The sequence below is a fragment of the Oncorhynchus masou genome, chromosome 16, assembly GCF_036934945.1.
Source record: "Oncorhynchus masou masou isolate Uvic2021 chromosome 16, UVic_Omas_1.1, whole genome shotgun sequence".
Lineage (NCBI taxonomy): Eukaryota > Metazoa > Chordata > Actinopteri > Salmoniformes > Salmonidae > Oncorhynchus > Oncorhynchus masou.
In genome coordinates, this window is record NC_088227.1 from 15413783 (window position 1) to 15427905 (window position 14123).

The following is a 14123-nucleotide window of genomic DNA, read 5'->3' on the forward strand; positions in this document are numbered from 1 at the left end:
TCTTAATAACCACTTTCCATCTTCAGATTCCTTCTCCGTACACAAACGCTCCACTACGTGCTCCCCCATATAACGTCTGTATATAGTCTCCGCCTTGTTGATGTGCTGTTTAAATGCAGATGCCATGGCAACCCGGGACTGTGTATCACGCCGCCCGACAGAAATGAATGAGAATTCCTGCATCAGGTTTGTCATCCATGGACCTCGGGGTAACTACTGGCAAGGTTCGTTCTGAAAAGCATGCTAGTTTATTTCCTTAGAAACACCCCCGACATCTGAAAGGAACTATTAGTGAGTGACGGCCATGACACTACCTCTACCAGGAACCTTGTTTATTTTCCCTGGCTTTTCCAATTATGTTTTCTAAAAGCACCCAAGGCAATTATCTGTATGCAAATATCACAGAGCAGTGGAACGCAGAGAGAGGCAACAGGGAGCAAAAAAGAGAAAATTAAAAACAACGGAGAGAAAGGAAGGATGGAGACTTACCAGCACACTTGGTCCTGGTGATGAGAGGTGGTCCAGACTGGCCGGTGCCACCCTCCCCTGGTCTGGTGAGCAGGACACGGATCTCGTACTCTGTGTCTGGGTCCAGGTGCCACAGCTTGTAGTTAGGGGAGTTGACAGCATGGGTCTCTATCCAGCTCCCTGATGTCATACGATACTCCACCTCCTTCAGAATGATAGGGCCGTCCCCGAATATAGAGTTGGCATTGAGCTGGATTAGAAGGTAGGTGGGACCAACACCCAGCAGCTGAGGGGGTGCGATAGGCCGCGGGGGTTCTGGAGGAGACAGGAGGGAAACCGAGAATATGGTTTAGCACAGCATACTTCAAGGCATTTCAATTAGGGACATTATCTATTTTTGGCAAAAGCTTTCCATGTCTGTATTTTATTGCAGACGACATAGTATCTATTCAATCAGAAGTATCCAACTTTTTTTTATGACCCATTTGGACTCTCCTTTCAAAATCAATAATCAATCTAATGAGATTTGTGTCATACACCCAATGAATTCAACAGCTAGAAGTTCAAGTTAGAATGGGGTCCGGGGGCACCAAACAATCAAACTCTCAGACCAACCAGCTGGTTTCACTTCCAGTCAGTCTGGAATCTCTGCTTCTAGCTCCTAAGCAACTTTGCAGTATTTTTTTGTGTGTGTGTTATTTCTTACAAGCATTTTGCTACACCCACAATAACATCTGCTAAATATGTGTATGTGACCAATAAGATTTGATAAGGAGACATAAGGGCAGAGCGTTGTTTAACGCACTCGGATGAAGTTGGTCTCCGGCTCTGCACATCATGCAGGCCTCTTCTTTTCCCTCTTCTCTCTCTTTTCTCCCAGGCCAGATGGCTGTCGGCCGACTCATTTGTTGAAGCTAATTCAACAGCAGAGGCAATACTCAGAGATCACATTAAGTCCAATCTGATAGTCACTGTACTGGTGCTAGCCCATCCTGCCCATATCATCTTCGTGAACACACGTTACCGTCACAACGTCTGCCATTCCACCTTCTGCTTCCACCTGTTTACCTTCCACTTAATCATATGTTTATCAAAAACTGTGGTACATGTACACTGAGTATACCAAACATTAGGAACACCTTTTTAACGTCGAGTTGCACTCCCCACAGCATGACGCTGCCACCACCCTGCTTCAATGTAGGGATGGTGGCAGGTTTCCTCCAGACATGTCGCTTGGTATTCAGGCCAAAGAGGTTCAATCTTGGTTTCATCAGACCAGAGAATCTTGTTTCTCATGTCCTGAGAGTCCTTAGGTTCCTTTTGGCAAACTCCAAGCTGTCTGTCATGTGCCTTTTACTGAGGAGTGGCTTCTGTCTGGCCACTCTACCATAACGGCCTGATTGATGGAGTGCTGCAGAGATGGTTGACCTGAAAGGTTCTCCCATCTCCACAGTGGAACTCTGTCCAGTACAGCCAGCTCTAGGAAGAGTCAGGGTGGTTCCAGACATCTTCCATTTAAGAATGATGGAGACCACTGTGTTCTTGGGGACCTTCAATTATGCAGACATTTTTGGTAACCTTCCCCAGATCTGTGCCGACACAATCCTGTCTCAGAGCTCTACGGACAATTCCTTCAACCTCATGGCTTGGTTTTACATCTGACATGCACTGTCAACTGTGGGACCTTATATAATATAGACAGGTGTGTGCCTTTCCAAATCATGTCCAATCAATTGAATTTATCACAGGTGGACTCCAATCAAGTTATAGAAACACGATGCACCGGAGCTCATTTTCAAGTCTTATAGCAAAGGGTCTGAATACTTATTTACATAAGGTATGTTTTTTATATTTAATACATCACATTTTGAAAAATTATAGTTTTCCCTTTGTCATTATGGAGAATTGTGTGTAGATTGAGGGACAAATCATGTAACAAAAATGTGGGAAAGGTCAGGGGGTTTGAATACTTTCCGAATGCACTGTATATTAATCTGTCTGTCTGCATATTTCAAGACATGGGGGTGAAGTGAGATACCCGATGAGTTGGACAATACTTTTCACATCAATCATCTTGAAAAAAATGTAGACTTAAACTGGAAATCATCCAATCCTCCATCGATAACACAATGGAAAGGTAAAACGTTGAAAGTGCGTGGGCGGCAGAGAGAAACAAAATGGTGCAGTTTGAGGCCATGTGGCAGAGAGTGATGCGAGCGCTGGAGATGGGGGTGTGAGCAGGTGTGATGTTGTTGATGTTTGTTTGCATTTGTATGCTGTCAGTCAAAAGGTTGGACACCTACTTATTCAAGGTTTTATTATTTTTTATTATTTTTTACTATTTTCTACATTGTAGAATAACAGTGAAGACATCAAAACTAGGAAATAACACATATGGAATCATGTAGGAACCAAAAAAGTGCTAAACAAATCAAATATATTTTAGGTTCTTCAAAGTAGCCAACCTTTGTGTGGATGACAGCTTTGCACACTCTTGGCATTCTCTCAACCAGCTTCACCTGGAATGCTTTTCCAACAATCTTGAAGGTGTTCCCACATATGTTGAGCACTTGTTGGCTGCTTTTCCTTCACTCTGCGGTCCAACTCATCCCCAACCATCTCAATTGGGTTGAGGTCGGGTGATTGTGGAGTGGGATGGAGTATTGCTGAAGAATGCTGTGGTAGCCATGTGGTAGCCATACTGGTTATACACCATCACTCCTGTGGTAGCCATACACCATCACTCCTCCATGCTTCAGGGTGGGAACCACACATGCAAAGATCTGTTCACCTACTCTGCGTCTCACAAAAGCTCAAATTTGGACTCATCAGACCAAAGGACAGATTTCCACCGGTCTAACGTCCATTTCTTGTGTTTCTTAGCCCAAGCAAGTCTCTTCTTATTATTGGTGTCCTTTGGTAGTGGTTTCGTTGCAGAAATTTGACCATGAATGCCTGATTCACACAGTCTCCTCTGAATAGTTGATGTTGAGATGTGACTGTTACTTGAACTCTGAAGCATTTACAGTGGGACAAAAAAGTATTTAGTCAGCCACCAATTGTGCAAGTTCTCCCACTTAAGAAGATGAGGCATGTAATTTTCATCATAGGTACACTTCAACTATGACAGACAAAATGAGAAAAAAAAATCCAGAAAAATCACATTGTAGGATTTTTAATGAATTTATTTGCAAATTATGGTGGAAAATAAGTATTTGGTCAATAACAAAAGTTTCTCAATACTTTTATATACCCTTTGTTGGCAATGACAGAGGTCAAATGTTTTCTGTAAGTCTTCACAAGGTTTTCACACACTGTTGCTGGTATTTTGGCCCATTCCTCCATGCAGAGCAGTGATGTTTTGGGGCTGTTGCTGGGCAACACGGACTTTCAACTCCCTCCAAAGATTTTCTATGGGGTTGAGATCTGGAGACTGGCTAGGCCACTCCAGGACCTTGAAATGCTTCTTACGAAGCCACTCCTCTGTTGCCCGGGAGGTGTGTTTGTTATCATTGTCATGCTGAAAGACCCAGCCACGTTTCATCTTCAATGCCCTTGCTGATGGAAGGAGGTTTTCACTCAATCTGGCCCCATTCATTCTTTCCTTTACACGGATCAGTCGTCCTGGTCCCTTTGCAGAAAAACAGCCCCAAAGCATGATGTTTCCACCCCCATGCTTCACAGTAGGTATGGTGTTCTTTGGATGCAATTCTGCATTCTTTGTCCTCCAAACACGACGAGTTGAGTTTTTACCAAAAAGTTATATTTTGGTTTCATCTGACCATATGACATTCTCCCAATCTTCTTCTGGATCATCCAAATGCTCTCTAGCAAACTTCAGACGGGCCTGGACATGTACTAGCTTAAGCAGGGCGACACGTCTGTCACTGCAGGATTTGAGTCCCTGGCGGCGTAGTGTTACTGATGGTAGGCTTTGTTACTTTGGTCCCAGCTCTCTGCAGGTCATTCACTAGGTCCCCCCGTGTGGTTCTGGGGTTTTTGCTCACCGTTCTTGTGATCATTTTGACCCCACGGGGTGAGTTCTTGCGTGGAGCCCCAGATTGAGTGAGATTATCAGTGGTCTTGTATGTCTTCCAATTCCTAATAATTGCTCCCACAGTTGATTTCTTCAAACCAAGCTGCTTACCTATTGCAGATTCAGTCTTCCCAGCCTGGTGCAGGTCTACAATTTTGTTTCTGGTGTCCTTTGACAGCTCTTTGGTCTTGGCCATAGTGGAGTTTGGAGTGTGACTGTTTGAGGTTGTGGACAGGTGTCTTTTATACTGATAACAAGTTCAAACATGTGCCATTAATACAGGTAACGAGTGGAGGACAGAGAGGCCTCTTAAAGAAGAAGTTACAGGTCTGTGAGAGCCAGAAATCTTGCTTGTTTGTAGGTGACCAAATACTTATTTTGCACCATAATCTGCAAATAAATAAATTAAAAATCCTACAATGTGATTTTCTGGAATTTTTCTTTTTAAGTGTGAGAACTTGCACAATTGGTGGCTGACTAAATACTTTTTTGCCCCACTGTGCAGCAGGGGTACCTCTGGGTCTTCCTTTCCTGTGGAGGTCCTCATGAGAGCCAGTTTCATCATAGCGCTTGATGGTTTTTGCGACTGCACTTGAAGTACCTTTCAAAGTTTCCGCATTGACTGACCTTCATGTCATTTCTTTTTGCTTATTTGAGCTGTTCTTGGTCTTTTACCAAATCGCGCTCTCTTCTGTATACCACCCCTACCTTTACACAACTGATTGACTCTAAAGCATTAAGAAAGAAATTCCACAAATTAACTTTTAACAAGGCACACCTGGTAATTGAAATGCATTCCAGGTGACTACCTCATGAAGCTGATTGAGAGAATGCAATGTAGAAAATAGTAAAAATAAAGTATAACCCGGGAATGAGTAGGTGTCCAAACTTTTGAATGGTACTGTATATAGAAAATATATATTTTGATATATTTTCCTTTAACCCTACCACCCCTCCCCTAGTTGGAGTAAACTAATGAACAATAACGCTTATACACTTTACGGACACAACTATTGTAAAATATACTATCTTTTGTTTGTTTTTAGTCCAAGCCTTCAGCTACCCTCAACCCCTCCCATTGACCTCTGAAGACCATCCAGATTTCTATTTGCCATCGTTTTCAACTGTGCTGTGAAGTTTCACAAAGGTTCTGCACCTTTCTATTGTCATAGTTTGAAAAGATTGTAAATTAAATAAACATTTTTGCTCAGTGTATTATTATATTATTAATCGATTGACTAGGACTTTCTAAAGCACACAGCAGCGCTATTTGCAGAGTTAGCTCCAGTTAAATCTTGCAATTCTTCAGCCATTCCTGAACTTGTGACCAAAAACAAGCTACATATGGACAGTAACAGATTATCTAATGCTGGCCCATGTTGACTCCAACACTTCCCACAGTTGTGTCAAATTGTTTGGCTGTCCTTTGGGTTGTGGACCATTCTTGAATCACACAGGAAACTGTTTAGCACGAAAAACCAAGCAGCGTTGCAGTTCTGGACCCAAGCCTCTGAATGGCACGCGTACACATTCCATGTCTTAAAAATCCTTCTTTAACCCGTCTCTCCTCCCCTTCATCTGCACTGATTGAAGTGAATTTAACAAGTGACATCAATAAGGGATCATATCTTTCACCTGGAATCACCTGGTCAGTCTATGTAATGGAAAGAGTTTGTGTACCCAGTGTATAAATAGCGCTTACACTGAGTCATAAACATGGAATCAAGTGCTTTGATTCAGGCTGAAATCTGGATCAAATTTGGCTCGTAGGGCCCCCATCTGATGTGACCCATGCTTTTGTCTGTTGAACCTAACAATTATCTACAAAAAAGGACCTGTTTAGTGTTTAGCCCTGCAGGGCATACAAATATACATTGTGTTCTTGAGACAAATTGTTATTTACTTGAATTAAGCCCCAACAGAAGACCATAAATTAGAAAGTCATTGTTTAGCTCTTTTGCATTATTAATACCCAGGTGGACGTAGCTCTATAATAAGCTAGTGAATTGTGTATGGTGGTGGATAACGTCCCGGAAGTGCTCTCTTTGTGGAACACACAATACCTGAACCCAGGACACTCCCCTGTAGAAAGTTCCCAGGAGTTTTTAATTGTGTTTGCTTCCTGGTTTTCTACGCCAATTCATCTCTCTCGGTCTCATTAGTTGTGCATGAGACGTGTGCTGCAAAAATGATTGGGCTGCGCTGACAAATCTAATTTCTCATAATTCAATAAGATAAGAGCATTTGAAACGGACACAACTACTGTGGACCTACCGTACTAGTGCCAGAAATCATATACGAAAAAGCAGAAAGAATATATGAAAATGCATGTTACATGTATATTTTTACTTTTCCCTTTTAAAGGTCAGCAGAAATGTGTCTGTGTATTTTCTTTGTTTGAATTCCTGAAATCCTTTTTTTCCGGGTAAATACATTGGGTCAAAATACTGGATTGCTTATAGACTCCAACTAAAACGAACCAGAAGCATCTTCACAATTCATTTAATCAAAACAATTCATTATTGAAACCGCTGATCGTGTATGGTGGTGATGGTGGATAACGTCCCAGAAGTGCTCTCTTTGTGGAACACAAAGTAGTTTTCCAGGAAAACGAACCAACACCATCAACGGAAAAAAAATAGAACGAGGAAAAAAGCCATTTAAATGCAGAGGCAATTGCCAACCTAATTTGTACTTGTACCTGTAGGCGAGGACCGTTCTCATTTCATTAAGACGTTTGGAGGAAACGGCATAAACATAACAGAGAAGGTCTGGAGTAAATGACACCCAAAATGGCTTCTTTCAACTGAAAAACTATAAATACGCTTGCAATAAAATGCACAGTAGCATGCATGCAGAAGGCTTTAGCAAGCAGGCGTTTTAACAGCCTTCCATGACAGGTACTAGGCAGGCAGGCTGACTGACTCTCCCCATTTAGGGCTTCATAACGGTGGCAGGATGATAGTAACAGTAGGACTGAGCAGGTATATAGTGGCGGGGCAGGCAGAGGGGGGAGGGGAGGGAGATGATGATGAATCTTTCATCATCTAATATTGCTTCTTCCCCAGCAGCCCATCCATCACATGTGGGGTGACAGTGTGGAATGATATCGCAGAGCCCTCGCATTACTGCTCCTTGAACCTTGTCTCATCCATCTCTCATCCTTCAGCAGGCCGCGCCGCTAAACATCAGCCATGCCGTCGCACAACTTAGGCTACTGACTGGCCAGCCTGCAGCTCTGCTCTGACCCAGCCCCAAGCATCCATAGCCCCGGAGCCATTCTAATAGTAATTGATTTTCATTTATTGCCGATGCAGTCGACAATCTCCAAGGCAGTAGCTTGATCAAAAAAAAAATGGGGGGAGAAGGAGGAGCGGGTTAGGGGGAGGAAGGGGAGTGAGAAAAGAAATGAGAGATGAGAAAAAAAGAGAGAGAAAAAAAAAAGTGTGCTGCAGCAACTTCATTTTGTGCGGGAGGAAACGTTCAGGTCCGCTCTGGCTTATTTTGAAGTTAATGATAAGCTCCGAGGCAAAAGATGACAGCGACTCGGCAGGCCTTGAAACAGCAAAGTGCACGCAGCAATCTACAGCTGACTGATGGCATTACAAGACGCAGCGGAGTGATCCCTTCCTCCACCTGTCTCCCCCACTTTACTTCCTGCATGTAGACACTGTTTGGGCTGATGGTATTAGACTATCATCTACAAGGTGACACAATCATTCTGCCTCTTAAAACCCTGTGGTTAAGAAGCAAACAGTCCACACACTGCTTGGAGTTCATTTCAGGTTACATTTGCACACCACAAAAATACATTCAAAACCAATATTTTTTAAATTTGTTCCCCCGTGCATTGGAATCAACCCAGTTCCATTTTCATATCATTAGAATATTTTCCTGTGTTGACGTGTTTCTCTTTTCTTGTGTGCCTTCCAAGTTCTTCCTTTGGCATCATTATGAGACTTCATCAGAGTTTAACAATCTCTCTTTGAGCCGGGGATTGTCAAGCAGGAGCCTTTCTTCAGTGGGGAAGGAGCTGGCAGGTACTGAGTTTGAATCTACTTTTAAGCAGAAAATATCTCCCAGCCTGCTCCTCAGCTGACAGTCGTGTCTGCCACCAATCAGACAGTTTGTTTACGGCAGGGTGGCACACTGGCCTCCACACGCACACCCCGGGGGAGATGACAGCACACACTATCTACACAACAGTCAGTGTACACACACAATTGTGCATACATTCACAGGACAACATACTAGAACCTTTAAGATGAAGCACATATTTCCCTTGGATTCCTAATCATAAGCCTTGGACAAGAAATACAATTGAAATACCATGTTGAGAATTGCACCGGAGGTCAACCACGAAGTCTTTCAATAAGCCGTAAGAAACGACTCACAATCAAAGCCATTAACGGGCTGCTTTTCCTTTGATTTGTTCAAGCGGAGCGCACCAGGCATGTGTGTTGTAGGCCCTGTTCCAATGAGCAGTATTGTCAATAAAGTTGTGTTTCTACTAGCAAGGGGGCAACATCATTACTCAAAGAACTCTGGGAGCTGCGCGAACCTCATGACGAAGTGAATTGTGTTCCGCTTGGTGTTGTTTCCCTCACCGCTGGGGGACACATAGATCAATAGTTCTTCGGTGAAAGGAATTTGCCACTTAAATTTTCATTTGTTACAAAGCGGACCAAAATTGCCGGCAGCATCCTCTGTCACTTCGGTTTTGGCAGAGGACCCACTAATAAACTGTTACCCTTAGGCCATAATCGACAACGGGCAACTCCTTGCCAGCTCTCATTATGGGCTGCCTGTATCAATGACCCCAAAATTTCCTTTAAAATTACCATCTTTCGGATTGCTGTAGCAGGATGTCAGTTTTCAAGCGCCAGTGAGATATCGGACCTGTCAGTGCAGTTAATGTTCAACTCTCTTCTAACACCAGGGTTCTGGGGCCCTCTGGCCTGCGCTAACAATAGGATTTGCTTTACTGATGCAAGAACACTTTCCCTCCCTTCCTCTGGGTTGGGAGCGGAGGTAGGAGCTGGGAAGATGCTACGATTGTCTGTATTAATTCTCTGTGTGGCTGGAGATATGCAGAGCAGCTCAGAGAGAGAAGTCTGCTGATTTGCGAGGTGTCTGTTGAAGCAGGGCCTGTCGCCAAGCCTCTCTGCGCCCTCCACTGACCACATCTGAGAAGCATTCCCACAAGCAGACTTCACACATCATGACATGAGAACTTGTGTATTTATTTTCCTTTTGGTGATTCTCATTTGAATATCCTAATAATATTCAAACTCCTCCATCTGAATAAACATATGCTAGTTGTGTTTTCCCTCACATTTATCTTTGATTCATGCATAATGTTTACGAAGACATTTGGGGAATTTTTTGCAACTGAGTCCAAAACCACAATTTAACAGCTCTTAGACTTGAATAAGAGCTGCTACCAATCATTTATAAGGTAGTATAGGATGTTCATCTGAAGAAGGCGCACATACCTCTGACTATTAGCCCAGCGAAATTGGACACACCAGATCCTCTCTCTGATTGGGTGACACATCGATAAAGGTCTTGGTCCAGATTAGTCACTTCCTTCAGTCTGAACGAGGCAGCGAACCGCCTGTGGTTGATGTTCTTAGTCGACGCCACGGGAATGTCCTCCCCATTTCGCCTCTGCGCAATAAAAACAAGGAAAAAAAACATCTGTTTGCACTCATTGGAAGGTCGTTACACTATCAGGAAGATGATGGCAGACATATCAAATCTAGAGTCCTTTCTCAAAAACAAACATGGCATCAAGGACGCATCAAGCTAGTAACACATACTGTAAAAGTGTATCTCAGAGGGATAAATGGGTTTGTTAAGCTGCCACTTCCTCTACGGGCTTATCGCGGCGAACGTTATCAGACAAGTTTGGTGTGGACAGCACTGTCTCTTTTACAGTTTCACCTCCACGACCGCCGGCACCGAAATGGTCACGTCGCCTCTCACACTTCTTTCCCACCCAGTCATCCATGAGAGGAGTTATCCCTTATTCCCTCCCTCCCTACCTCCTCCTCCATCCATCCCACTCTCCCTTCAACTCTGTGGGCCTTATCAGTTCACCCTAGGCATTGGGAGGGGGGGGGGGGGGCTTCGACAATGCAGTCACCTGAACAGTGATTTTCCTGCAGCCCTCGCTGACAAAATAGATTTTCCATTCTTTCATAATAGACATTTCCCCAAAGAGATGTGGCAATGCCTTCGAGTAGCGTATCATATCTGATATGGTGTAGAGAGGTGTTTGAGTTTTGAGGACACAATGCCAAGTGATATACCAAGTGATAGATTATAATTTGGTTGAATTTTAAACTCAATTTTTGTCTTTTGGTATGATACATGAACAACAGTATGACCCCACCATTTAATAACGAGTCCTGGTGTTCAGTGGTTATCCTGCCCTGCCTGCTCCCAGTCCCTACCTGCAGCCACAGTTTGTTGTTGTTGGCATCCCGGCCGGTAGCGATGCACTGGAAGGTAGCGTTCTGCCCCGCGTTGACCTCCACATCTCCCAGGCGCAGGAAGTGAGGCGATTTATCTACGGGGGGGGGAAGAAAACAATTACAGCAGTCATAAATGCAACGTACACGACATGATCAATGCAGCACCTCCCTCTCCTCGCCATGTCAGACAGCCAAGTCCTAATTACTAGCTTCTACCTCATCTGTCACATGGACACAGCCAGAGCTGAGAGGGAGAAATGGTACAGGTAAACACACACCACTGCTACGAACAGCCTGGATCATGACAATATGCACACTAGCACCTCTGATCAAAAGATACTAGTGTCCGAAGAGGGCATAGACATATCAAAGAAAAGGAAACCTAGGTGCACCGACATGAGGAGAAGGATGGAAGGAAGAAGAGACATTTGGAAGGAAGAATATTAACGAGCAAAGTTTTGATCTGGACAGCTAAATTATTCATGGTGATTTGGCTGGTTGGCAGTCCAGATGCCGTGTGGTAGTCTGGAGCACTGCCGGCGGTAACTGAGCACACATGACTAGGAGGAACGTTTTACGAAAAGGAGCTAAACTCTATCTGAACACAACAGGACCACATGGTCAAAACGGTTGTCTGGCTCCCCACTGTTGTTAACATCCAGGGATCCTCATTACATATTATCTAACGAGGCAAACGATGGCTTGGCTCTTCATACTTTCGAATACATTAACTACGTCAATGTACAGAGGTACCAAGTGTGCTCTCGGTAAGTTTAAAGATGCTGCATTTAACATTCCTTCAATTATCTTTCTTCAATTTGACTTTGAGGATAAACTCACTGCCTGTAGATGTTTTCTTTTAATTCATGTTTTGGAGTGATTGTGAATTTAATTGTGTTCTATAATCCAGCAGCGAATTCAAAAACACAGCCTAAGGGTACTCCCCCAAATTAGCCTGTATACTACAGCGAGAAAACTGATTAGGCATAATTTTATGCACAACCCATACATACTAAGAGACAGAATCTTAGACTGAGAGAGCACTACCAAGTGTGAGATCTAGAGGCGGCCGAGAAGTGAGGAAGAGGAGATCGAACAGTGAGATGATCCAATGGGCTAGTGCCATTCAAAATAAAGTCCCAACCATAGTGATTTAACTAGCTATGAGACGACGGCGAAAAATAGAGACTGAGAATCCAAGTGTTCAGCTAGGGCGTGTGCTTAGCGAGTTCATTATGATCAGTGCAATGGGTGGTTAGAGAGGTGGGTGGTTCAGCACACCCTCGTTTCACACAGAGCTTAGTCGGGGATCCATTCGAGCCTCTCTGCCGCTGAAGAGCAACAAGCTCCTCGAGACAGGGATCAGAGCCAGTGGCCACTGATAACCAGGAGGATATGGTCATGCCAGACGCTTTGAACCAAGTGGTTTCATCGAAAGTGCAAAAGAAAACGACACTTGCTGATTAACCGGTTGGTCCAAATCTGCAGCATTTGTTATTGAAGAGCGATCACGCACTTACTAGGAATATGATTGTTTTCCTATAGTGCTCAATAAATACTTAACACTCCTTAAAAAACTAAAATGTGTTTCTCCAAAGTAATAAATGGGTAAATGTTTGAGACCGAGGGATAATTATTATTGTTAAATCCAACTGAAATTACCCTCTGGAGCGACGGCATTAGCAGATTAGCTCCAAATTAGCCTGGGATGTATCGGTCCCCTGAATCAATCCACTTACCACGCTGCCAAATGAGGGGTGGCTAGTGCTCAGTACTGAGCATTTCTCTGGATGCAGCTGTCAATTTAAATGAATGCTGCTACTGTGGAGGCTAGGGCTGTATCTCAAATGGCACCCTATTCGCTACATTGGGCCCTGGTCAAAAGTAGTGCACTACGTCGGATATAGGGTGCCGTTTGGGATGCAGCCTAGGAGGAGGTAGCGGGTGAAGACGCATGGCTGGACACACTGGACTGCACCAGTCTAGTCCTCAAAGGGTCCAGTGTCCCTAAACCAGCCATTTTACCCACCCTTTATAATTAACTGTCACAAAAGGTTGACTACACTGTTCAAAAGGATTACATTCCTAGTTAGTAGACCTCATCAGTGAAGGTGAAATCACTACCCCCTGTGGTTGCTGGTGCTCCTAATTGGGATGCCTTTCCATTATTTAATCTAATCCTTTATCATCCTGGATAGACTAATCCAAATGATTCTAGACAAAACGGAAGTGAGGGAAAAAAAATCGAAATATTACAATTTTCCGTTTGGGCCCTTTTGATGTGTACGAGTGAGTACAGCGCAAACAACTGTGGACTCACACAACATTTTCTTAATAACACTTCGATAATGAAACGTTGATTTCCAATGACGTCTCAGAATCTTGGCGTCTGTGGGAGCTGTCGGAAACATGCTTTCACTGTGTCTTTGTGAAATGGTCTCTGGGTAAAAACATTTTTTTTAAACACACTACTACGGTATATTTAATAGTCAGGTCATCGGGAAGCCAGGGATTTTTGAAAGTTAAAGTACTTCATTGTGCTGAAGTGGGTGGAAGTCAGCTATTACAACCCAGAAAGCCATGCTGAGAGCGCACAATTATCCTTTATCACACGGCTGATTCATCTATTAATGTATTTATTTATTCCATCCTCTGCCGACAGTCACTAATGTTTTCAAATGCAGGTCAGCCCACTCTATTGTCTTCCAGCGGCAAAACTTGCTCACTTCACCTTTCCCCTCAACCACAGTGTCACCTTACGTATCTTAATTTGCAGAGCAACAAAAAAAAAATCCATCAGCAGCAATGCAGGAGTGTCTGGTAATTACTGCCTGTGTAATGACTTACCACATGGATAGCTCAAAACCTGGATGTCATCAATCGCAATGAAGCCCGTCTTCCCGTCAGAGACCTCCGCCTCAAATATGACCTGCCAGAAAGAGGGGGAGGGACAGGATGTTTACAACACTCATTTCCATCAAATTTTCACAGATCGATCCCTAATGCGCCATCATTCTGCCCAAGACTCTTGCAGGTTCCAACAGGCAGCCCCGTTTGGTATATCCGCTGCGGGCACTTTATGGTGCCATGGGATGTGATCGTAAACTGGGACAGAAATCATATTCTCCAGATAAAAAGTG

General features: G+C 43.7%; 1 protein-coding gene across 12 annotated transcripts in view; it reads right to left on the minus strand.

Annotated features, from left to right (window-relative positions):
- The window catches only part of LOC135557538 (receptor-type tyrosine-protein phosphatase kappa), a 150404-nt gene that overhangs the window by 65006 nt on the left and 71275 nt on the right, over nucleotides 1-14123 (minus strand). For all 12 annotated transcript variants that reach the window (XM_064990878.1, XM_064990877.1, XM_064990875.1 and 9 more), the window contains exons 4-7: nucleotides 13831-13912; nucleotides 10963-11078; nucleotides 10000-10174; nucleotides 490-783 (exon numbers count right to left, since the gene is read on the minus strand). In XM_064990878.1, the coding sequence (XP_064846950.1) occupies nucleotides 490-783; nucleotides 10000-10174; nucleotides 10963-11078; nucleotides 13831-13912 (667 nt within the window). The remainder of the gene's footprint in view (nucleotides 1-489; nucleotides 784-9999; nucleotides 10175-10962; nucleotides 11079-13830; nucleotides 13913-14123) is intronic.